Here is a 25,630-nt window from a genome sequence, read left to right on the forward strand (position 1 = left end):
ACATAAATAAATGTATAAATATATAAAGTATAAATATATAAATAAAATATATAAAATATATAAATGTAAATATAAATATATAAATAAAATATATAAATAGATAAATAAATAGCACCACAGGGCAGGGTGAACTTTTAGGCTCAGATGGGCAGCATCAACCTCTGGGATAATCCTTCAGCCCAAGGATGTGGAATTCCTTGGATACAACACACCAGGAGGCAGAAAACTACTTCAGAAATCAAATCAAAATAATAAAGGCAATGGGAACAAGGTATATTTGGATGTTTTAAAGCTATAAGATCATTTATTAATTCCAATCCTCCAAAGAGATGGGGAAAATCCTCCAGAAATATAAAAGTCAAACCCAGTTTTAACCCTTTTTTTAGGCTGCCCCGTCTCCCACCATAAACATCTTAAATCAAACCCAAATCTTCTCTCTGGAGAAAGAATTAATTCAGAAAAGTGAGAAAGAATTAATTCAGAAAAGTGAGAAAGAATTAATTCAGAAAAGAAGAAAGAAAGAAATGCAAAAAGCCTGAGAATATATTGGGTTATGTAACCCTTGTCCTGAATATTAATCAGCTTTTTCCACTCAAATCTTCAATCATGACACGGGGGGGAGGAGGGGAAAATCAAAGTACAACTGTGATCTAAATAATAGGAATGAAAAATGCAAATACCCATTTCCTCTGTCATTTCACCCCTGCTTCAAAAAGAGATTTCTTTCAGAGTAAAGACCTTTTCCCCACTCAGGATTTGTTCTCACCTCTGGGGATTCCCTTTTTTGACAAGTTTTCCCAGTTAAAATTTTATAATCTGGAAGATTTTCGCTCTCTGTGAGTTTTCCTCGCTCCCCATCCACGAGACAATCCCACAAAGTCGGTAAATTCCTGCCGGGAATGACAATCCCATAAATTCCTGCCGGGATTAACCACCCTACCTGTTCAAAAGTTTCCTCTTAATTACTTTCCCTAAATCTCCCCGAGTTTTAAGCTCATTAATTCCGGTCCTAATTTGGGCTGGAGAACATTTCCTTCTTTCCCAACAACCTTTTTTATTTCATTATTAATACAATATTTGCAGATAAATATTTCATCATATTTTAAATAAACAGCCACGGAGCAACAAACAGCGAATTTCTAGAGCTGCCAAACCCCTTGTTTAGAGCAGAAAAGATGATTTTTTCCCGTTCTCAGCTGCAAAAAATCATCGAAAATCCAAGTGAATCGGACTCAAATTTGATGTTAAACCCACACAACTAATTTAGGCCGCGCTGCTAAGCTCAGCTTTGCAAGGATGCACCTGAGACCATCCCTCAGGCTCGATATTTCTTACTAATTAGCTGCTTCTCCACTCCCAGCAGGATGTGATTTTATTCCTTGTTTGGAATTTATCACGGAGTGGGAACGACCCAAACGAGCCTCGGTTGCCACGGGAAGGGAAATTCAGAGATCCCGACGCGTCCAACTGCTCTGCCCACCAGGAAACTCTAAAATACTGGATGTTTTAAGAGGTTTTACAAGTGCCTTTGGAAAAAAAGGGTTTCTGTTACAGAAAACATTTATTTTATATTTATATTTAATATTATTTAGGAAATCATCAAATCCAAGCCCAGAAGGGTCTGGGTGGGTTGGAAGGGACCATGAAGATCTTGTTCCACCCCTGACACCTTCCACTAGCCCAGGTTGCTCCAAGCCCTGTCCAACCTGGCCTTGGACACTTCCAAGGAGGGGTTCACCACATTTTTCCATATTTATGGAGCTTTTCCATGGATGTTCCACCAAGAGATTTCATGGCACTGATCCCTGTATCCATCCATGTTCCTTCCCTGTGTTTTCCACCGGCTGAATTCCCAGGCTGTGCCAATCCAGCGCTCCTTGGCTTTGTTTCTCTGCTCATCCTCTTGTGAGGGGCTCATTTATGGAATATCCACAGGGAGGAATGAGGGACTGGAATATGGAGGGCATGGTTAGCACTGGGACCACCTCCCAGTTCTTTCCATAGAATCCTGGAATGGGTTGGAAGAGATCTTAAGGATCATCCCATCCCACCCCCTGCCACGGGCAGGGACACCTTCCACTATTCCAGGTTGCTCCAACCTGGCCTTGGACACTTCCAGGGATCCAGGAGCAGCCACAGCTTCTCTGGGAATTCCATCCCAGCCCCTCCCCACCCTCCCAGCCAAGAATTCCTTCCCAGTATTCCACCCAAGTCTCCCCTTTTCCAGTAGGAAGCCATTTCCTCCTTGTCCTGGCACTCCCAGACCCTCATCCTTTACTTTTCCCCACAGATCTTCTCCAGTCTCCCACGGGATGTGGGCTCTCTACAAGAACAACAGCAATCAAAGCCCCATGGAGGGGTTTAATCCTGCTGGTGCTGTACTTCCATCATCCCAATTAACCTCTCAGAGCAAGGCCAGCAGCCCTCCCAAAATCTGCCAAACAATAACATCCAAGTCAGCAAATCATGGATAATAATAATATTAATAATAATAATCCAAGGATATTTGGGTTGTTGATCAAATCAGATCCTGCACGTGTTTTATTACCACAGCACCCTCAGAATCCCATCTCCAAGACCTCCAGGGGAGGGACAGTGATCTCTATTTTACAAAAAGGGAACTGGGACAAAGAAGAAATATCCCATTTTCCTTAAAACAGGCTCTGATTTGTGTGGATGCTTCTCTCTCCACGGCCAAACAGGGAGCAAAGGTTCAAAACAGGCAGAGGGTTCAAATTTGACATTAAATTCCTCTCTAAGGACTACTCAGACCTGCCAGAAGGAAGGGATAGATGGGATACTGGGAAGGAATTGCTGGCTGGGAGGGTGGGGAGGCCCTGGAATAGAATTCCCAGAGAAGCTGTGGCTGCCCCTGGATCCCTGGAAGTGTCCAAGGCCAGGTTGGAGTAACCTGGGCTAGTGGGAGGTGTCCCTGCCCATGGCAGGGGGTGGAATGAGATGGGATTTAAGGTCCCTTCCAACCCAAACCATTGTGGGACTCTCTGATTTTCATTTTTCTATCAGAAATTTTAGAATTTAAGGGCAAAGAATTTAGAATTAAAGTCAAAAACCTTAAACCACAACTCCAGGCCAGAGGGTGGTTGGCACTGCCCAGGCTCCCCAGGGCAGTGGGCACGGCCCCAAGGCTGCCAGAGCTCCAGGAGGGTTTGGATGATCCTCTGGGGCACAGGGGGGGACTCTTGGGGATGTTCCTGGGCAGGGCTGAGGGTTGGACTGGATGATCCTTGTGGATCCCTTCCAGCTCAGGACATCCCATAATTCCATGAAAACGAGACAGAAGGTCCTGCTGTCACAAGGAGAAACTCTTCTGCCCCCCCAGAGGACGGGAATGTCCCCCCAGTTCCCAACATCCAGGGCCTCCTCTGCCCACACACCACATCCAAAGCCAAATCAATGAGTTGTTCTGGAACTCAGAGTGTTTTTCATTAAATATCTCTCCCTGTTCATAACTGCTGGAAGTGCCTGCAATAAATATTAGGGAATTACTGAAAGGAACTGATTTTTATGACAATTGGATAAATGCCGTGCTCGTTACAGAAATAATGCTCAAGTCGATGGGAACAAATGTACTTTCCTCCCACAAGGAAAATAATCAAAGCCTTACATAACATCAGCTTTGTCCATTCATCTCCAACTTGTCACTTGCCAGGAGCTGAACAAAGTGAGCAGAATTCCAAACATGAGCAGATGAAAGAATAACCCCCTGTAAGTACCTGTTTAGCTCCTACTCCATTTTCAAGTTGTGTCTCCTCTCTCTCGGAATTAGGGAACCGGTGGAGCTGAGGCAGAACAAAAAGGCACAAACCCTGGTGGTTTTCCACCAGGAAAAGGTTGGGAAATAACAGCAAGCCAAGGGATGCATCCAGCAGGATCTGGAAGGCAGCAGGAGTCATCCCACTGGGATCCTGTGATTCCACACCAGGAACTGGTTGAGGTCCTGAGGAAGTGGGAAGTTGGTGGAAATCCTAATCCACACCCTGGGAAAAATTTCCTCATGATTTTTCCCATTCTCAGCTGCAAAAAATCATCTAAAATCCAAGTGAATTGGAGTCCAATTTTATGTTAAACCCACACAACTAATTTAGGCCCCACTGCTAAGCTCAGCTGTGCAAGGATGCAAAGAGACTAAGACTGGGTCCCACTGCATCCCACTGGGTCCACCAGGGTCCTGAGGAAGTGGGAAGTTGGTGGAAGTCCTAATCCACATCCTGGGAAACATTCCCCCAAAACCCAGACTCGACTCCCCTTCCTCTGACAGGAGGTGACACCAAGCTGGCCCTGAGCCAGAGGTGGGTCCTGGGGGACATGAGGAGGAACATTCCCAGCAGGTCAGGGAGGGGATCCTGCCCCTCTGCTCAGCCCTGGGAGGCACATCTGGGGTGCTTTGTCCAGCTCTGGGCTCCTCAGGACACAAAGGAGCTCCTGGAGCAGGTCCAGGGCAGGGTGATGAAGGTGATGAAGGGCCTGGAGCATCTCTGAGGGAACTGGGGCTGTTCAGCCTCCAGAGGGGACACCCAGAGGGGACCTCCCCAAGGGCTGGCAGGGCCTGCAGGGAGGGGGCAGAGGATGGCCCAGGCTCTGCTCGGGGGGGCCCAGCAATGGCACAGCAGGAACGGGCAGGAACTGATGCCCAGCAAGTGCCACCTGCACAGGAGGAAGAACTTCTTGGCTGGGCAGTGACCCAGCCCTGAGCAGATTGGCCAGAGAGGGGAGAGTCTCCTCCCTGGGGATATTCCAGAGCCCTCTGGACACAATCCCTGTGCTCTGGGATGACCCTCGTGGCACCAGATGAGCCACTGTGGGCCCTTCCAGCTTGACCTGTCCTGGGATTCTCTGATATTATTGTCTCCCTGCTGGAGAAAATAACAGCATCTCCTTCAAAGTCTAGAAATGGAGACCAGGATAAACAATTCAGGGCTCACTGGATGAATACAAGAGTTTCTGAGACTGTGAAAGACTGGAAATAAAGTCTTCGAGGGCAAAATGTGGGACACATCACAGCTGTTATGGAGTCATGTCAAGAGTCCTCCTGAACACTTGTTCTTCCAGTATCCCCCCCTGAACTGTGTGTGCTCCGGAGGATGGAGGAATAAAAAAGGCTGAAAATTGCTTTTTTTATCTGAAAAAGCATCATCATACAAGTCTCCTCAGGGCTGATAAAGCTCCCAAGAACAGAGGCAAGGAACTGCTGCCTGTCCCAGATGTTATTTTTGGGTTTGCTGTTCGTAACTGGAGTGGATTTACCTCCAGAACTCTCCCTCTAAACCTCTTGATTTACTGGGAAAACCTCCACATGTGTATTTGTACCTGAAGGGGATTATTTGAAGGCACTTTCATCCTTCACCTGTCCATCCTTCACACCTCACCACAACCCACCCAAAGCAGGACATTTTAACCACCATGCTGGACTTGGAACAGACAGATGGAAAAGGGGAAGCACGTGGAGAAAAAGAGAATATAAACTAAAAGAGAAAGGACCCAAGTGACCAGAAAACAAAGTGGTTTTTAGTTTTCACCCCAAATTAGTGCCAGAAAAGGGGTAAGCAGCTGCTTTGCCTCCTCCTTATTCAGAAGAACCAGCACTTTGCTGTTTCTATGGTAGTTCCCATTCCCAGAGTCATAAAATCATAGGAATTTTAAGGTTGGAAAAGCCCTCCAGGATCATCCAGTGCCCCCGGTGCCCGATGCCCACCTTGTCCCCCAGCCCAGAGCACTGAGTGCCACGGCCAGGCCTTCCTGGGACACCTCCAGGGCTGGGCACTCCAAACCTCCCTGGGCAGCTCCTGACAAGGCCTGACCACCCTTTCCAGCAGGAAATTCCTCCTCCTGTCCCACCTGAGCCTCCCCTGGCACAGCTGGAGGCCGTTCCCTCTCCTCCTGTCCCTTGTTCCCTGGCAGCAGAGCCCGACCCCCCCCGGTCCCCCCTCCTGTCAGGGGGTTGCAGAGCCAGAAGGTCCCCCCTGAGCCTCCTTTTCTCCAGGCTGAGCCCCCCCAGCTCCCTCAGCCCCTCCTGCTGCTCCAGCCCCTTCCCAGCTCCCTTCCCTTCCCTGCACATGCTCCAGCCCCTCTGGGTCTCTCTTGTCTCAGATCCCAGAAGTGCCCCCAGAGCTGGAGGTGCCCCAGCAGTGCCAGCACAGGGACAGTCCCTGCCCTGATCCCACTGGACACACCATTCCTGATCCAAGCCAGCTCTCCTTGGCATTCTTGGCCACCTGGGCTCATGTCCAGTCACTGCCAACCTCCACCCCCAGCCTGAGATGGACAAACAAGGTGTCTGTGGGAAGCTGCCCTGACACAAGGGTCAGAAGGGGAGAGATGGAACAAATCCCACCTCTGGAATCCCTTCTGATCCACCCTGACAGACCCATGGTGCCCAACAGCCACCATGCCATAGAATCATAGAATCACAGAATCCCAGAATCAGCTGGGTTGGAAGGGACCTCCGAGATCATCCAGTCCAACCCTTGATCCAACCCCGCCGTGGTTCCCAGCCCATGGCACTGATGCCACATCCAGTCTGTCCTTAAACACCTCCAGGGACGGAGAATCCCCCCCTTCCCTGGGCAGCCCATTCCAAGGGCTCAGCACCCTCTCTGCAAAGAAATTCTTCCTGATCTCCAACCTCCCCCTCCCCTGGCCCAGCTGCAGACCCAGCCCTCTTGTCTTGCTGAGAGTTGCCTGGAGAAGAGCCCCATGTTCTGCAGCCCAAAGGCAGACAAACCCACCCCCAGGAGCAGCCCAGGTGAGACGTCTCCAACCTTCCTGCACCCTCGATTTTGGGCTAAAAAAAGCCGTGCTGGAGCAGCAGCAAAACCTCCCTGATGGAAGTTCTGCAGATCCCACCACGTGCAATCGAGGGCATAAATAATTTGTTACACAGCAGAGCCCGGCAAAGCAAATCCGCTGATTATCAGCAAGGAGGATGTGTGTTTGCAGCAGCTCCTCCCCAGAGGCCCCAAAAGAGGTCAGTTGTGCCCAGCACGGAGCGCTGGTGAAGAGCAGATCCGACAGAAGATTTGGGCAGCTCAAAGTGGGATAAACGAGGGTTGCTTTGGGAAAAGTGAAGATAAGCACCGACAACAGGCACGTGAAAGTCATTTAGCCACTGATCAGATACACAAACACAAAGGGAGGCTCGTTATTGCCCATTAACCACATCAAACCAGGCTTCTCCTTTCTAAGGACTGACAACAGACACGTGAAAGTCATTTAGTGACTGATCAGATACACAAACACAAAGCAAGGCTCGTTATTCCCCATAAACCACATCAAACCGGGCTCGTTCTTTCCCGATAAGGAACAGCACAGCGCTTCCGAAATAATGGCTTTCCCCTCCCGGCTCCCTGCCCGTTCCCAGCGCTGCTGGTTCCAGAGGCAGCTCTGAAACAGCAGCCAGGCCTAAAAGAGTTGACTGAGATCTCTTGGCCTGCTAAGAAACCCCAATACCTGTGTTGCTGGAAGAACATTTTAGGAGCACTGGTTCATATCATGTTCTCTTCTGCTCACTGCACCAAAGGCCTTAGTATAGAAAGAACAGGAGTAGTACACACACAGGAATAAATCAGGGAAACTAGATTTACCTAATTCTAGATGTTTGAATAAGATCTAGAAGGCCCAGAGCCAGGATTTTGCAAGCTGGAAGAATTCAGGTCACCTGATTGAAGAGGTCAAATTGAGGAAGAACGTCCATGGTGACCACCAGAGGGATGAAGGCTTGAGGAGAAGACCCCCAGAGTAGAAGACTGGGCATGTCTGGAAAGACTCCACCCAGAGACCAGCCTGCTTATTAATATGTCTAATAAATGATGTAACCCTGGATCTAAAGTATATAAAATGGCTTAGTTTTGCACTTGCAAGTGGAGCAAGCTTGTCCAGCGCGAGCTGGCTCACTCCCAACGTTGAATGAACAAATACCTTGCTGCTTAAAGAGAAATAAATGTCTCTGAGCAGTCTTTCGGGCCCAGTTTCAGGGATTCAGCTCTGCAGCTCTGGATGAAGATCCAGCTCCCAGGGAACAGCTCCTGCCCTCATTTTTCCCTGCTTGTTTTACACGGCACCAACAAACGAGCTCGGTGTCAGATCTGCGTTTAGAGGGATCTGTCCTCTCCCAAATCATCCGCCTGTTCCCGTGTCAAGGAATTCAAAGCAAGGCATGGGGAAAATAATGATTCCCTCACACTTCTTGGGTTTTGGTTTTGGGTTTTTTTTCCGATATAAATGAGGCTCCTATGTCATTTTTACTTCTGGATTTACATTAAAATCATGGATTCGGAGAACTACAGAGCCAAAGAGCACAGCATCAAATGTGTATCAGCTGTAGGACTCTGGCTGCTGCTTGTTTGGGGGAGGAATAAATCAATAAATCAGCAGAACCACTTGGAAAGAAAGGAAAGGGAAAGGGAAATAGGAAGGGAAAGGGAAAGGGAAGGGGAGAAAAAGGGAAAGTGAAAGGAAGGAGGGGAAGGTTTGGGAAGGGAAGAAAAGAAAAAAGAAAAAAGGAAGTTTTGGGAAGGTTGGGGAAGGTTGGGGAAGGGAAGGTTTGGAAAGGTTTGGGAAGGGAAGGGAGGTTTGGGGAAGGTTTGGGAAGGGAAGGTTTGGGAAGGTTTTGGAAGGGAAAGTTTGGGAAAGGAAAGGAAATATGTACTCACACTGTACAATGAGCTGCACCAAAGCCTCTCTGGGTTTCACGTTGAACCCGTTGTACTGGCTGGTCTGGCACCGGTATGTCCCCGTCATCTCCCGGGACACGTTGACGATCCTCAGGATCCCGTCGTAGCTCTCGGTCTGCATCGCCCCGTCCGGCATCGCCACCTCCTTGTCGGCCCGGGACCACAGGATGATGGGCTTGGGCTTGCCCGTCACCTGGCACTGCAGCTCGATGGTGTCCCCCTCCCGTGTCACCAGCGGGGACTTCTCCTGGGGGACGGTCAGGTTGGGTGGCACTGCGGGGGACAGAGAGAGGGGGAGACAGTCAGCACTGTGGGCACAGCAGAGGGATCCCTGCCTTGGCTTGGCAGCACAATCCTGGAATCCCAGAATCAGCCAGGCTGGAAAAGACCTCTGAGATCATAGAATTATAGAATCATAGAATCCCAGAATCAGCCGGGTTGGAAGGGACCTCCGAGATCATCCAGTCCAACCCTTGATCCAACCCCGCCGTGGTTCCCAGCCCATGGCACTGATGCCACATCCAGTCTGTCCTTAAACACCTCCAGGGACGGAGAATCCCCCCCTTCCCTGGGCAGCCCATTCCAAGGGCTCAGCACCCTCTCTGCAAAGAAATTCTTCCTGATCTCCAACCTCCCCCTCCCCTGGCCCAGCTGCAGACCCAGCCCTCTTGTCTTGCTGAGAGTTGCCTGGGAAAAGAGACCAATCCCCCCCGGCTCCCCCCTCCTGGCAGGGAGTTGCAGAGAGTGAGGAGGTCTCCCCTGAGCCTCCTCTTCTCCAGGCTGAGCCCCCCCAGCTCCCTCAGCCTCTCCTCCCAGCACTTGTGCTCCAGTCCCTTCCCCAGCCTCGTTGCTCTCCTCTGGCCCTGCTCCAGCCCCTCCAGGGCCTTCCCGAGCTGAGGGCCCAGAACTGGACACAGCACTCCAGGGGTGGCCTCCCCAGCGCTGAGTCCAGGGCAGGAATCCCTTCCCTGGCCCTGTTGGCCACCCTGTTCCTGAGCCAGGCCAGGCTCCATTGGCCCTCTTGTCCCCCTGGGCACACTGGGGCTCCTGTTCAGATCATCCAGTCCAACCCAGGACCCAAGCTGACCTTGTCACCCAGCCCATGGCACTGATGCCACATCCAGTCTGTCCTTAAACACCTCCAGGGATGGTGCTCCACCCCCTCCCTGAGCAGCCCATTCCAAGGGTTGACCACTTCTTCCTGATGTCCCACCTGAGCCTCCCCTGGCACAGCTGGAGGCTGTTCCCTCTCCTCCTGTCCCTTGTTCCCCGGGAGCAGAGCCCGACCCCCCCCCCAGCTCCCCCCTCCTGTCAGGGGGTGGGAGAGGGTGACAAGGTCTCCCCTCAGCTGGAAGGGACCCCCAAGGGTCCAACCCTTAGTCCTGCCCAGGATTGTCCTCAGGAGCCACCCCATGAGCTGGAGAGGATCATCCAAACACTCCCTGAGCTCTCTCAGGCTCATTGAGGAGCAATTTATACCCAGACAGCAAAGGGCAGGGATTGCTGATATATGGGAAGGCTGTGGAATGTTGCTGGATTTATGGGATGAGGTTCTCAGCTGCTTGGAGTGGCTCAGCTGGGATTTCCCAGCCCTGGGTGACACTCAGTGACCTCCCTGCCTGTCTCTGTCCCAGCACACACCATCAGTCCCAACCAGCACTGCAGCACTGCAACTTAGGGCTTTCTTTTTTATGAGGATTTGGCACTGAAACCCTTTATTTGGTACCAGACTGGCTGCTGATTTCATCCAACTCTCTGGGGCACAAAACCACTTCTGATTGCAGGTGAAGACACAACATCAAGCACAGACTTCACAGAACCACAGAACTGCTGAGGTTGGAAAAGACCTCCAAGATGGTCAAACCCCAACCATCAACCCAGCACCACCAAACCATGTCCTCAAGTGCCACATCCACACGTTTTTGCAGCACTTCCAGGGATGGTGACTCCACCACTGCCCTGGGAAACCTGTGCCAGTGGTTTATAACCCTTCTTATGAAGGAATTTTCCCTCATATCCAACCTAAACCTCCCCTGGGGCGACCTGAGCTCATTCCCTTAAATGATGCTGGGGGCTTGGGCAAGAGATGTGCTTAGGCAGTAAAATAATTCCAGAATCAGGGCTCAGAACTCTTCTAATATATCTGTGTCCATATCTATTTATCTCTATCTGTCTATATAAATTATATCTAATATAAATATTGTGCAAATATATATATATATCACCTCTAATACCCTGAAACACCGCCTCGCTCTGCAGTTGGGCTGAAGAGGAACATTTTAAACCCAGAACATCCACAGGCAGTTGCAAATCAGCCAAATTATCTTGCAGAGCTGTGGCAGGAGCTGTGCTGAGGAGCTCCACGCTCCACATGCACCAGGAGATGAGGAGCCAACTCCACAGCCCTCCGGAGAAGGATAAAGACACGGAGGGTGTCTGCTCCCAGAAACCCTGCTGGAATCAATCCACTGGGGATGAACACATCCCAGAAACAAAAGCAGATTTCCGTGGGAAGGGGCTGCAGAGCAGGGGATGGCCCCTCCTGGCCCCGTGTGACGGGAAGGGACGGAATTAACAAGGAAAATCTCCGCACATTAAGTACAAAAATCGAACTATAAGAGAAAAAAGCTTTTTTAACCAAATCCGGCCTCGATCTGTCCCTGCTGTTCACCCACTCCTTTCAAAGATAAACTCCAAGGATATAATGGCTCCCAAAAATCATCAGTTTGCCATGATAACTGTGTGATTTTGGGTGTCTCGGGGCTACCCGTGAGATCGCTCTGGACGGCGCTTCAGGTTTTACAAATATCTTAATTGGAGCACTAATTACCTCACAAAAAGCACTTTTTCGTTATGCAGCTGTGATTCCAACAAACATCTGGAGCCCAAGTGAAGGTCTCTTTCCTGGAGCATCAAAGCAGGAAGGAGATGACCAGAGGACAGACGGATCCAGGCCGTGGGTCCCCCCCACGTCAGCCCGGGTGTTTAATTAATTCATTAGTTAACACAGAGCTGATTAGCTGAACAGGGAAAGCCCAGTCAGACTGCACAGCCTCAGATGTACTAATTCCTCATGGATTTCTCTGCCTGGCTCAAGCAGGAAAGTCAAATCTATCCCTGGAAGTGTTCAAGGCCAGGTTGGAGCAACCTGGTTTAGTGGAATGTGTCCCTGCCCAGGACAATGAAATGGTCTGTAAGGGCTTCTTGTATTAATATTATGATTATGCTTCATATAATAAATATGTATGTAATCCTAATTGTAGATTATTTATATATCTATTATATAGTAATATAACTGGAAATAAATGTAAGGATAATGAAGAATTAAGTATTTAATATAATAATAAAAGAATAGAATAATAATAATAATAATAATAATGGGAGCCTGACCACACTAGCCCACAACTCGTTCCGCAGGGGGAGACAGATGTTCCTGCGCTCCCTGGGCGGATGCTGCTTTTCAGGGATAAAGGTGGGGTAAGAACCTGTCCAGGACAGAGCAGAGCAACCCAACCCCAAAGCTTTGTTCTTCCTGCTTCAAATATAAGATTCAAGGCAAAGGAAAACAAAAAAATCACCTCAACAGAATGACACTTTTTCCGGATCCATGCTCTTTTTTTTTTTTTTTTGCTTACCCTGAACCCACTTTACTGAGGGGAGGGTTTTCTTGCTTTTTTAACATCTTGCTGCTTTTTTTCACAGCTTCTGCCTTCAGGTTCCCCGTGACCTGGTCCCACAGAGCCACCCTGGTGGGTTGGTTTTTGCCCAGGGTTGGTTTTTATGGATGACGAGGCTTTCCCAGGGCAAACATTCGACATTTGAGTCTTCATTTTCACTATTCAGTGACCTACTTTGCCGAGATATGTTTGGGGGGAGCTGGGAGGGGATTACTTCAGGTCCATTTATATAAGATACTCAGGCCATAAATCTCTGCAAAGTACAAAATGTCCAGGGAGAAAATATTCCTGCTGAAGGAGTGCAGTGCCAAGTGTGTCAAGAGGCACTGCCACACATCCCTTCCCAACCTTCTGGGGAGGCCTAAAGGTGCCACAAACCCCTCCTGCCTCCTTTGGAGGCTCCAGGAGGAGCCTCAGACACGACAGGAAGAGAAAATTCCCTCCCCCCCTCTCCGAAGCAGCACAAGAGACACAGGGAGGGATATTAATAAATCCCTGCAAGCCCTGGCATTTGGGAAACGTGTTTGTGCCTGGGCCTTATGTTGCTAATTACCAGGCAGTAATGAGTCTTGATGAATCACTAATGACCTTCAAAGCACTGCAACTGTTTCAGCTCCCACTTCTCCAGGGGATGAAATCACCCCCCTGGCAGAGCTGAACACACTAAAAAAGGCTGAGCCCAAACTCCAGGTTTGCTTCCCCCTTTTCCTCAGGCTCTTCTTGCAGGACAGGGAATGTCAGAGCTGATGGAATTCACCACTGACTGAAGGAATTGAGATGAGCTCATGGGAAAGGCCAGCTAAGGAATGGCCAACAAAAAGGATGTTCCCAGGGAATCCCGTTGGTTTTTCCAATGATTCTCAGGAAAGTCAAGATAATCTTGGTGCCTGTGGGGCGCAGTGTCAATTCCGTTTACATATTCCCAACTTGGGGCTCTTCCCCAATAGAATCCTCCTGTTTCTTTAATTTATAGTAATATCATAGAAGTCCCAGAGATTGTTTGGTTGGAAGACCGTAAGCTCCGCCAGTGCGCACCACCTGTCCTGCGGCAGGGGGAACCAACACCTCCCAGCCATGTTCTCCACCTCCTCCAAAACATGCCTTGGACACTTCCAGGGATCCCGGTGCAGACACCGCTTCTCTGGGAATTCCATCCCCGCCCCTTCCCACCCTCCCAGCCAGGAATTCTTTCCCAATATCCCATCTATCCATTCACCACAGAAGCCATTCCCTGTGTCCTGTCCCTCCAGGCCTTGTCCCCAGTCCCTCTCCAGCTCTCCTGGAGCCCCTTTAGGCCCTGCCAGGGGTTCTCAGCTCTCCCTGGAGCCTTCCCTTCTCCAGGGGAACCCCCCCCAGCTCTCCTGGCCTGTCTTTGTAAGAGAACAGCTCCAGCTCTTGGAGCATCTCCACGGCCAAAAACGATCCAACAGGTCACTCCCTGAGATTCCTGCTGTCTAATCAAAGCAATTCAGGCCCTGATCAAAGGTCATGAAATCCCAGCCTGGTTTGGATTGGAGGGACCTTAAATCCCACGTCCCTCCACCCCCTGCCATGGGCAGGGACACCTCCCACCAGCCCAGGTAGCTCCGAGCCCCGTCCAACCAGCTCTGCTTGTGGCGAGAAGTGCTTTTTCCAGGTGGGAGAGCAAAGCCATCCTGTGACTCCATCCCCCCAGAACTTCCATCCCTCCAAAACTTCCGTCCAGGAGCAGGAGAGCAAAGACATCCTGTGACTCCATCCCCCACAACTCAAAACTTCCACCCAGGAGCAGGAGAGCAGAGCCATCCTGTGACTCCATCCCCCCAAAACTTCCACCCAGGAGCAGGAGAGAAAAGCCATCCTTGGCTCCATCCCTCCAGAACTTCCATCCAGAGGTGGGAGAGCAAAGCCATCCCGTGGCTCCATCCCCCCAAAACTTCCACCATGATCAGAGAGGAAACCGTCCTTGCTGCCTGCGCCTCCAGAACTTCCATCCAGAGGTGGGAGAGCAAAGCCATCCCGTGGCTCCATCCCCCACAAAACTCCATCTCCCCAAACTTCCATCCCCCCAAAACTTCCATCCAGGAGTGGGAGAGCAAAGCCATCCGGTGACTCCATCCCTCCAAAACTTCCACCCAGAGGTTGATAGCAAAGTCATCATCACATGAAGCGTCCATCCCTCCAAACCTTCCAGCCTCCAATAGGCATGATTCCAAGCATCCGTGACTCCATCTCAGGAGAGCAAAAGCCAGCCTGTGGCGCCAGCCCTCCAAAACTTCATCCCCCAAATAATCAGTCTCCCCAAAACTTCCTCCCCCAAAACTTCCATCCAGGAGTGGGATAGCAAAGCCATCCGGTGACTCCAGCCCTCCAAAACTTCCACCCCAGAGGGAGAACAAAGTCATCCCATGACTCCATCCCTCCAAAACTTCCAGCCTCCAGGAGCAGGAGTGCAAAGCCATCCTGTGACTCCATCTCAGGAGAGCAAAGCCATCCTGTGGCTCCATCCCTCCAAAACTTCCATCCCCCCAAAACTTCCATTCAGGAGCAGGAGAGCAAAGCCATCCTGTGGCTCCATCCCTCCAAAACTTCCATCCAGGAGCGGGAGAGCAAAGCCATCCTGTGGCTCCATCTCCCCAAAAACCTTCCACCCATGAGCAGGAGAGCAAAGCCATCCCGTGGCTCCATCCCGGGAGAGCAAAGCCATCCTTGGCTCCATCCCTCCAAAACTTCCCCCCAGGAGGGGGAGAGCAAAGCCATCCCGTGGCTCCATCCCCCCAAAACTTCCATCCCTCCAAAACTTCCATTCAGGAGCAGGAGAGCAAAGCCATCCCCTGGCTCCATCCCCCCAAAACTTCCCATGGTTCCATCCCCCCAAAACTTCTCGTGGCTCCATCTCCCCATAACTTCCACGCAGGAGCAGGAGAGCAAAGCCATCCCGTGGCTCCATCCCAGGAGAGCAAAGCCATCCTGTGGCTCCATCCCAGGAGAGCAAAGCCATCCCGTGGCTCCATCCGGGCTCGTACCCCGACAGAGTGTGCCGTGGCGGGGGCGTGTATCAATCAAATCCCCCGCGCTCAAGAAGTAGAAAAAAGCGAACGCGTACATCCCGAATTGTGCGGATGCCGATCCACAGGGGCGCGGATACCCTCTAGGAAGCAAAGCCATCCTTGGCTCCATCCCCCCAAAACTCCCCCCCAGGACCCCCCCAGCCCCTGCTCACCGGTGCTGCTGGAGATGTTGACGTCGATGCTGATGTCGGAGATTCCCCCTCCCTTGAGCGAGGCCACGCACGTGTAGGTGCCGAAGTCGGTGAACTTGAGGTCGATGATGTCCAGGTTGGTGGTGCCGGGGGACACGTCGGGGTCGGTCTGGGTGATCACCATCCTCTCCGAGCTCCGCAGGGGCCGCCCGTTCTTGAACCAGCTGAAGGTCAGCTCCTCGGGCGGGATGGCCTCCACCTGGCACGAGATCTTCACCTCCCGCCCGATCTGGATGTTGTCATCCTTGTGGTAGGGGTCGGGGGTGATCCAAAAGCGTCCCTTTTTTAAGGCTGCAACGCAAAAGAGAAGCACTTCAGTGTAATAAAATACAAATTTGGCTTCACTCAATGCCTACCTGTGATTTTAAAAGGGTGTGGAGCCATAAGTGAGGGGTTTTAACTAAAAAGGGGTCAATTCAAGTTGATAAAAGGAATAATTGTTTTACTGTGAGGGTGGGGAGGCCCTGGGGGTTTCTGACCCAGAAAGAAAATTTGTTCGCTTTAAAACTCGCTCCATTTCCCAGCGCCTTTATTTGAAGGTGCCTTCATTCCATGTGCTTCATTCCACGGGTGCTGAAGCTTCTCCGTGATTTTTTTTTCCAGGTGTTTTCCTGTTTTTGTGGCTGATGACCCACCACACCTGGCTTCAAGCCAAGGAAGGTCAGGAGGGACTTTGGGCAAGGGATGGAGGGACAGGACACAGGGAATAGCTTCATGTTGGAAAAAGGGAGATCTGGGTGGGATATTGGGGAGGAATTCCTGGCTAGGAGGGTGGGGAGGCCTTGGAATAGAATTCCCAGAGAAGCTGTGGCTGCCCCTGGATCCCTGGAAGTGTCCAAGGCCAGGTTGGAGCCACCTGGGCTAGTGGAAGGTGTCCCTGCCCGTGACAGGGGGTGGCACTGGGTGGGCTTTCAAGTCCCTTCCAACCCAACCCATCCTGGGATTCTGAGATGTTTGGGAAGCCACTGAAGCTTCCAACACACCATTGAACACACGGTTAATTTTTTGCAGGAACCAAACCCTCCATGAAATCCCATCCCACAGCACACGGAGCTGGAGCACTTGTCACTTCCAAGATGAAAAATAGGAAGCACAGCACCTAAATTAGGCTGAGCTGCTGACAAGTGAGGAGCAACCCAAATAATTCATGAGCCTTTCGTGTCTGTGATCCATCTCTTGAGGTGTTTACAAGCCCTTCCACCCCCCCTTGTCCTACCAGAGCACTGAGAGAGAGGAGAAAATAGAGATATCATCCCAACAGCACTGACATGACCAGAGGTGTCACCTCCGATCCATCTGGGAGCAAACACAGCCTGGTGCCAGCTGGTGACAGGGAAAGGAGGGAAAAACATGCCTGAGGCTGCAGCCTGCCCTGGTTTGTACCTCCTGCTCCTTCCCTGAGGCAGCCCTGGAGGGCTCCATCCATCCATCCCCGGGCTGGGAACAGCTGTCCCATCCCATGGAATCACAGAATCCCAGAATCAGCTGGGTTGGAAGGGACCTCCGAGATCATCCAGTCCAATCCTTGATCCAACCCCGCCGTGGTTCCCAGCCCATGGCACTGATGCCACATCCAGTCTGTCCTTAAACACCTCCAGGGACGGAGAATCCCCCCCTTCCCTGGGCAGCCCATTCCAATGGCTCAGCACCCTCTCTGCAAAGAAATTCTTCCTGATCTCCAACCTCCCCCTCCCCTGGCCCAGCTGCAGACCCAGCCCTCTTGTCTTGCTGAGAGTTGCCTGGGAAAAGAGACCAACCCCCCCCGGCTCCCCCCTCCTGGCAGGGAGTTGCAGAGAGTGAGGAGGTCTCCCCTGAGCCTCCTCTTCTCCAGGATGAGCCCCCCCAGCTCCCTCAGCCTCTCCTCCCAGCACTTGTGCTCCAGTCCCTTCCCCAGCCTCGTTGCTCTTCCCTGGCCCTGCTCCAGCCCCTCCATGTCCTTCCTGAGCTGAGGGCCCAGAGCTGGACACAGCACTCCAGGGGTGGCCTCCCCAGCGCTGAGTCCAGGGGCAGAATCACTTCCCTGGACCTGTTGGCCACCCTGTTCCTGAGCCAGGCCAGGCTCCATTGGCCCTCTTGTCCCCCTGGGCACACTGGGGCTCCTGTTCAGCTCCCTGGCCATCCCCACTCCCAGCTCCCTTCCTGCCTGGCTGCTCTCCAGCCCCTCTGGCCCAGCCTGGAGCTGCCGGGGGTTGTTGTGGCCAAAGGGCAGGACCCGGCCCTTGGCCTGCTTGAACCTCGGTGGTTGGTGTCACTCCATTTGGTCACTTCCGTGGCTCCTCGAAGGCACCAGCCCTTTGGAGCCTGCAAAGGTCATGCTGAAGGAGCATTTTCCCACCTTAAAATAATTAACCTGTGGAACATTTGAGCAAAGGATCCATCTCACAGAATTCCAGAATGGTTTGTGGTAGAAAGGACATTAAAGAGCGACCCATTCCACCCCCTGCCATGGGCAGGGGCACCTTCCACCAGGCCAGGTTGCTCCAACCTGGCCTTGGACACTTCCAGGGATCCAGGGGCAGCCACAGCTTCTCTGGGAATTCTATTCCAGGGCCTCCCCACCCTCCCAGCCAGCAATTCCTTCCTAATATCCCACCCAGATCTCCCTTTATCCAGTGGGAAGCCATTCCCTGTGTCCTGTCCCTCCATCCCTTATCCCAAATCCCTCTCCAGCTCTCCTGGAGCCCCTTCAGGCCCTGGGAGATGTTACAGATCCCATATTTTGGATAACAAGCCCTTTTTCCTGGCTGGGTACTCCCAGGGATGGAAAGGGGTGGCTGAAGCACCAAACACATGAAGAAATCCCAGAGTATTTGTTTCTTACACTCCCAAAAGTGGGAAAAATGCTCATTCAGCCTCAATTTTGTCCCTTCAGTGGCTCCTGGAACAAACCAACCCTTTGGAGCCTGCAAAGGCCACGCTGGATTCGCCCTTTCCCAACTCAGAAAAGAGTTAACATTGATTTAATAATTAGTTTGTCTTTTTCCATGTGGGAAAACAAGCCTAAAATTGAGCTGTGTCCAGATACAGGATGGGAAAAACTTCCTCCATTCAGGAAGGAAATATTTGTAATTAGTGAATGGGAAACTTGTTATATTTTGTCATTTTTTTAATATCTATTTATATATTTATTCATATCAGGTACAGCACAAAAGGCATCAGGATGCTGCTAATTAATTTTAACCACGTATTCAAGAATCTGAGTCGTTGATTTTATTCATTTATTTTATCATTTCATTCATTTCGACGACTTTAATCAAGATTAAATTTCTGCAGCAAAATGCACTTGTCTTTCCTAAACATCTCTCCTTCCCTTGGGAATGCCACAGTCCCTTCCCAGGGAAGCAACTCTTCAATTCCAGAGGCTGAGCCAGCTGGGAATTGCCACAGAAAGAAACTTTGAGGCATGAACCGAGCTTTTTTTTTTTGGTTTGAAAATCCCAGAACAAACCCCAGAAACAATATATTATGTAAATAACTTTCAGGCAGGGGAAAAGAGAAAAAAAGAACTCGATGGGCACGACAAACAGAAACGTTTCAGCCCAAATTAGCTGCTAATAACCTCGATAAACTATTTTTATTTGTGATTTTTCAGCAGTTTCTCGTTCTTAGAGCTGAACAAAGTCTGACAGGAAAGTCACATAAACTTTTCTCTGCCTTTTGTTACAGTTTGGTGTTAAAATAACACCTGAAAGGGGGAGATAAAGGTGCAGAACCTCAAAACTGGGGCTTGAAACCACTTTTGCATCGCCCAGGATGGGCTCCAAGAGGATTTAATTAAGGAGGCTCGTGGATTTAATTAATAAAACAACCAAGTTTTGTGGCTGTTGCCATAAAATGTGAGTATTAATTCAAGCAATAACTGGGCTGGATCACCCAGTATCCTAATCTGGATCACCCATTATCCCAACTGGATCACCCATTATCCTAATCTGGATCACCCATTATCCCAACTGGATCACCCATTATCCCAACTGGATCACCCATTATCCTAATCTGGATCACCCATTATCCCAACCTGGATCACCCATTATCCCAACTGGATCACCCATTATCCCAACCTGGATCACCCATTATCCCAACTGGATCACCCATTATCCTAATCTGGATCACCCATTATCCCAACTGGATCACCCATTATCCCAATCTAGATCACCCATTATCCCAACTAGATCACCCATTATCCCAATCTAGATCACCCATTATCCCAACTGGATCACCCATTATCCCAAGTGGATCACCCATTATCCCAGCCTGGATCACCCATTATCCCAGCTGGATCACCCATTATCCCAGTCTGCTCCAGCAAACTCCAATTCCCACAGAACCGAGCAGAGCACACACCTCAACTCAATATTTTTCCATAAATCCCAATCCAAGGAGTTCAGAGGAGGCACTGCAGGGAAAAAAGTTCAGGGAGTTCCAAGAAATTCTGAAGGGAAGGAAAAAATCTCTTTGGTCTTTTCCTTCTCTTTTTTCCCCAAACCAAACTTCTTCCTTTCTCCAAAGCCACGAGAAGGGGCACAATAAATCCACCAGGAACAGCCAGGAAATCCCACATCCAACAATTCCCTGCTTTTCCAGCCCCACTTTCCCAGACTCCACAAATTCCACAGCATCAGCATTTTCTGCTGTCACCGACAAAACCAGCAGAAAATGTGACTTTATAACCAAGTTTCTTGTCAGGGTTAAATAAGATCATTGAACAACGGGAATCTGTAAATCCCTGATCTCAGCTGGCCCTGGAATAACACCGAAATCTCCACAATTAACCTGGAATTCCTGGTGGGATTGCTCCACCATTTTCAAGGATGGAAAGCACCCCAAGATGCAGAGCTGCCACCAGCCCTGAGCAAGAATAACCCTCCCCTCCCAAAATTAGGAATAACTCTCCCTTCTCAAAATCATTAATAAACCTCCCTTCCCAAAATTAGGAATAAACCTCCCTTCCCAAATTTAGGAATAAACCTCCCTTCCCAAAATTAGGAATAACCCTCCCTTCCCAAAATTAGGAATAACTCTCCCTTCTCAAAATCATTAATAAACCTCCCTTCCCAAATTTAGGAATAAACCTCCCTTCCCAAAATTAGGAATAAACCTCCCTTCCCAAAAATTAGGAATAAGCTTCCCTTCCCAAAATTAGCAATAAAACTCTTTTACACAAATTAATAACAAACCTCCCTTCCTCAAATCCCCAAAAAAGGCAGGAGCAGCTCTGGTGCTGCAGGATCTTGGGAGCTACAGCTGAGTGCAGGACAAGGAAATTGGAGCTGGATCTCCCACTCCGGAATGAGAATCCAAATCACTTCACAGACTGGAAAATTCCTGACTTTTGGGGTCAGAATCCCTCCAAGAACTTGAACCACTCTCAGTTGTGCTGTGATGGAGGAGTGTGTAAATCACAGCCTAACTGAGAGAGGTTCATCCCCCTGGGAGGGTTCTGACCTGACAGGACAAGGAAATTAAACCTGGATCTCCCACTCCAGAATGAGAATCCAAATCACTTCACAGACTGGAAAATTCCTGACCTATGGAGTCAGAATCTTTCCAGAAAGATGGACCACTCTCGGTTAAGCTGTGATGGAGGAGTGTGTAAATCACAGCACAACTGAGAGTGGTTCATCCCCCTGGGAGGGTTCTGATCTGGTAGGACAAGGAATTTGGAGCTGGATCTCCCACTCCAAGCTGAGAATCCAAATCACTTCACACACTGGGAATTTCCTGATCTGTGGAGTCAAAATCCTTCCAGGAACTTGAACCACTCTCAGCTGTGGTGTGATTTTCACACTCCACCACCACAGCCTGACTGGAAATGGTTGATCTTCCTGGGAGGGTTCTGACCTGACAGGACACGGAATTTGGAGCTGGATCTCCCACTCCAGGCTGAGAATCCGAATCACTTCACAGACTGGAAAATTCCTGACCTTTGGGCTCAGAACCCTTCCAAGAACTTGAACCACTCTCAGTTGTGCTGTGATGGAGGAGTGTGTAAATCACAGCACAACTGAGAGTGGTCCATCTTCCTGGAAGGGTTCTGACCCCATAGGTCAGGAATTTGGAGCTGGATCTCCCACTCCAGGCTGAGACTCCAAATCACTTCACAGACTGGAAAATTCCTGATCCCCATATCACATCCCCAAAAATGGGGGTTGGAACTAGAGGGTCTTCAAGGTCCCTTCCAACCCAAGCCACCCTGGGATTCTGTGGCAGATGTGGCCTCCAAAAGGCCTTCAGACCTGCCTGAGTCCCACGGAGTGTCCCACAGCGTTCCCACCTCTTGGGAACACCTGAGTTGAGCCTCCAGCTGATGGAAAAGGGATTTTTGTATCCCGGGTTTCCATCCATCAGTCCCCATAAAACAGTGGCTTGGATGGTCCTCATCTGTAGGTTCTTGGACCACCAGGCACCACCCTCTATAATGTCCAGTAAACTGAAAATTTGATCCCAATTCCAGCTTTTCCCTTTATTATCAGATCCATTTGAGGCCTGAAAGGTTTCCATGGGACTTTTTACCCAGGTAGAGAGGGAAAGGACAAAGGGGAATTGTTTGAAACTAAAAGAGGAGAGATTTCGATTGGATATTAGGAATAAACTCTTCCCTGTGGGGGGGGTGAACCCCCCCAGCTCTCCCAGCCTGGCTCCAGCCCTTGGAGCATCTCTGGACCTGCTCTAACACGTTCCCATCTTTCTTGGGCAGACCTGGATTCAACACTGGTCATGAGAACAGAGTCTGGCTTAGAAGGAAATCGAAAAAAATATAAATAACAAAAAATATTAAAAAAATATAGAGCTGCCCAGAGAAATTCCATCCCTGGAAGGGTCCAAGGGCAGGTTGGATGGGGCTTGGAGAGACCTGGGAGAGTGGGAGGTGTCCCTGCCTGTGACAGAAGGTGGAATAGATGGACTTTAAGGTCCCTTCCAACCCAAACCAGTCTGGAATTCTGGGATAAACCAGCCAAGTGTGGGAGATGGTTTTGGCTGCAGAGCTGCTTCCCAGCAGGGATTTCAGCCCATCAGCAGCACACAGGGCTCCAAAAGAGCAGCAGAGAACTCTGGAACTGCACTTGGAGGCTCAGCAGAGTGCCAGCCTTCCTCCAAAGAGCCCCAAAGAGCTGTGATGTGATCAAACAGCCCGAGATGAAACACTTCTTGTCCTCAGACTCACAAACAGTTGCTGCCCTCCCTCATTAATTACATTTTCAAAGCAATAAAATGCATTTCAGCAGCTCGAGCGAGGTCTATTTGCATTCAGCAGGTTCAGTTTTATCTTCCCACCCCCTCTCTCTGATCAACCCCAAATTCTCCTTTAATGCATCCAAACCTTCCTGCCTCCCCAAGGCACATTCCATGACATCCAGAGGCATCAAACCCCCACCCTGAACTCATTAACTGCTGCATCACCATCACTCCTGGCCACTGGTGCTTCCCAAGCTGCCACAGGACACCAGGGAATGTTTGGATTTGTGTTGTGTCCATGGGAATATTGAGCAGCAAAACTGCAGGTTACTGATTTCAACCCTGACTGACACACGAAATTCCCAGGAAATAATCCATTTCCAAATGCAAAAGGAAAGAAAAAGCCATATTTTAAGTCGTGACACTGCTCCGTGCCTGAGTTTTGCTGTCTCATGATGATCCTTGTAATTAATTGTTATTAATTGCAAAACAATTCCAAACTTGGATTCATCTTCTCTGTTAGGAGAAAAAAAACCTCTGTGTTTGAGTTGTGGGATCACAGACCCCCAGAGGAGCAAAGAGCTTGTGGAAAACCCATCCCTGGAAGTGTCCAAGGCCAGGTTGGAGCAACCTGGGATAGTGGAAGGTTGGAATTAAATGGGATTTAAGGTCCCTTCCATCCCAAACCTTCCATGATTTTGTGCTAGTGAATGAAATCAAGGAATCTGCTCTGGTACCACACCTTGGGAACAACAGTTCAGTCCATACTGCCTGGTTTATTACAGGAAAGCCCAGCCTAACTAATCTCTGAACTAAATAAAACCCATTCCCACTGTAGAAGGACTCCTGGAAACCCTTCTCTGCTCTTTCCTCCTTCAGTAACATCTCAATCCCCATCAAATCCAAAAAAAATAGCAAAATAAAACTTCCCACCACGAGCTCCAAAGAAACCCAAAATCTCTATTTTGGCAACAAATCTCCAGGATATCACCCCAAACTCTGTCATCTCTGAGCAGAGATAATTTAACAAGTGTCCAAAATATCTTTGTCACTGGTGATTATCACAATGTGGTCATTAAACTTTGTTCTGTGACATTAAAATCCATCCTGGCATTATTTTGTGTGGAAAGAACAGCAAAAACTCTTAATTGGCTTTTGCCAAAAAATCTTTTAATTTGATTTTGCCCACCAAGAAAATGTTTGAAAGGAAAAGGAGGGACAGAAAATGAGAGTGTTGTAGCTTAACTGGAAAACAGAAGAGTAAAATCACTCCCCACTTCCCAGAGTTTTTGCAGGTACCAGCTCTGCAGAATCCAAGGGGATCAGAATCCAGGAATGGCTTGGGTTGCAAGGAAATTCAAGGGTCATCCAGTTCCAACTCTTTTCCATGGGCAGGGACACCTCCCACTATTCCAGGTTGCTCCAACCTTTCCTTGGACACTTCCAGGGATCCAGGGGCAGCCACAGCTTCTCTGGGAATTCTAGTCCAGGGCCTCCCCACCTTTCCAGTCAGGAATTCCTTCCCAATATCCCATCTAAATCTCCCTTTTTCCACCTTAAAGCCATTCCCTGTGTCTTGTCCCTCCACCCCTTGTCCCCAGTCCCTCTCCAGCTCTCCTGGAGCCCCTTTAGGCCCTGCCAGGGGCTCTCAGCTCTCCCTGGAGCCTTCTCTTCTCCAGGGGAACCCCCCCAGCTCTCCCAGCCTGGCTCCAGCCCTTGGAGCATCCCTGGACCTGCTCTAAAGTGTTCCCATCTTTCCTCTGGTCATAAGAACAGAGTCTGGGTTAGAAGGAAATTGAAAATAATTTTTAAAAAATCATTAAAAAATAAAAGAACTGCATAAACACTCACAGAGCTTTTTGGGAGGATGCACAAACATTGGCCAGTCTCAAAATTCCAATTTCTTCAACAGGGTGTTTAGAATCATAGAATCACCGAAGAATTAAAGTGGGAAAAAATCTTTAAGGTCATCAAGTCCAACCAGCAAAGCATCAGCACTAAACCCTCTCCTCCAGTGCCACAGCCACAGGTTTTGTCAGCACTTCCAGGGCTGGTGACTCCACCACTTCCCTGAGGAGCCCATTCCAGTCCTTGACAATCCTTTTCCACGAGGAAAGGACTCTGTGAGAGAACTGTGAGGAAAGTGCTGCTGCCCCTGCCCGTTCCCTTCCTATCCCCAGACAGACTGGAAGCAAAATCTGGCTAAAAAAAGCCACAGATTCTCAGCGTTTCCCCAACAGTTCATTTTGCTTCTGTCAACACGGTTCTAGCTGCAAGTTTTTTTAAAAAAAAAAAAAACTTCCAGCAGCTCTCAGAACAATTAAGATGTCAAGCACCTTCTCCTGAAGCGTCTCCAAATTTTTTTTTTTTTAATATCAAGCAATTATTTGGCACTTACAAGAGCAGATGCACCCCCGTTTTCAATTTAAATGCAAATACCAGCAGAGAGGCTTCAGGTTTGGGCTCTAATTTTGGAAACGCTGCTAATTTTTAAAAGCAGAGGATTTATTATCCTGCCATGCCATGTGGCAGGTGTCTGTTTTTTTACATGTGCTCTGCTTAATTAGCTGCTTTGCTGTTCTTTGGAAGGAAGAGGGGAGGGTGGAGATCTCTTTGTAATGAAGGATTTCGGTTCACGAGGTGCTCAGAAAAAATTCTGATCCATTAAAACAGATGAAGGCGAGATCAAAGTGTGTGAAACACAGCAGGGCTTCCCTTTTAACTGCTTTTTAGAAGTAAATATTCCAGAGGAATCAGCATCAGGAGAAAAGCAACGCCCAGGGTTGGAATGAGATGGTCTTTAAGGTTCTTTCCCACCCAAATCATTCTGTGATTCTGGATGTGAGAAT

The 25,630-nt window shown here is 49.5% G+C and overlaps 1 protein-coding gene across 1 annotated transcript in view; it reads right to left on the bottom strand.

Moving 5' to 3' along the window:
• Positions 1 to 25,630, bottom strand: part of LOC113991046 (MAM domain-containing glycosylphosphatidylinositol anchor protein 2-like) — a 189,988-nt gene that overhangs the window by 77,347 nt on the left and 87,011 nt on the right. The window contains exons 7-8 of the mRNA XM_039389294.1: positions 15,570 to 15,899; positions 8,670 to 8,963 (exon numbers count right to left, since the gene is read on the bottom strand). Coding sequence (XP_039245228.1) covers positions 8,670 to 8,963; positions 15,570 to 15,899 — 624 coding nt within the window. The remainder of the gene's footprint in view (positions 1 to 8,669; positions 8,964 to 15,569; positions 15,900 to 25,630) is intronic.

This window comes from Pipra filicauda, unplaced genomic scaffold (assembly GCF_003945595.2).
Source record: "Pipra filicauda isolate LSUMZ 115617 unplaced genomic scaffold, ASM394559v2 scaffold71_size5581439_pilon, whole genome shotgun sequence".
NCBI classification, from domain to species: Eukaryota; Metazoa; Chordata; class Aves; order Passeriformes; family Pipridae; genus Pipra; species Pipra filicauda.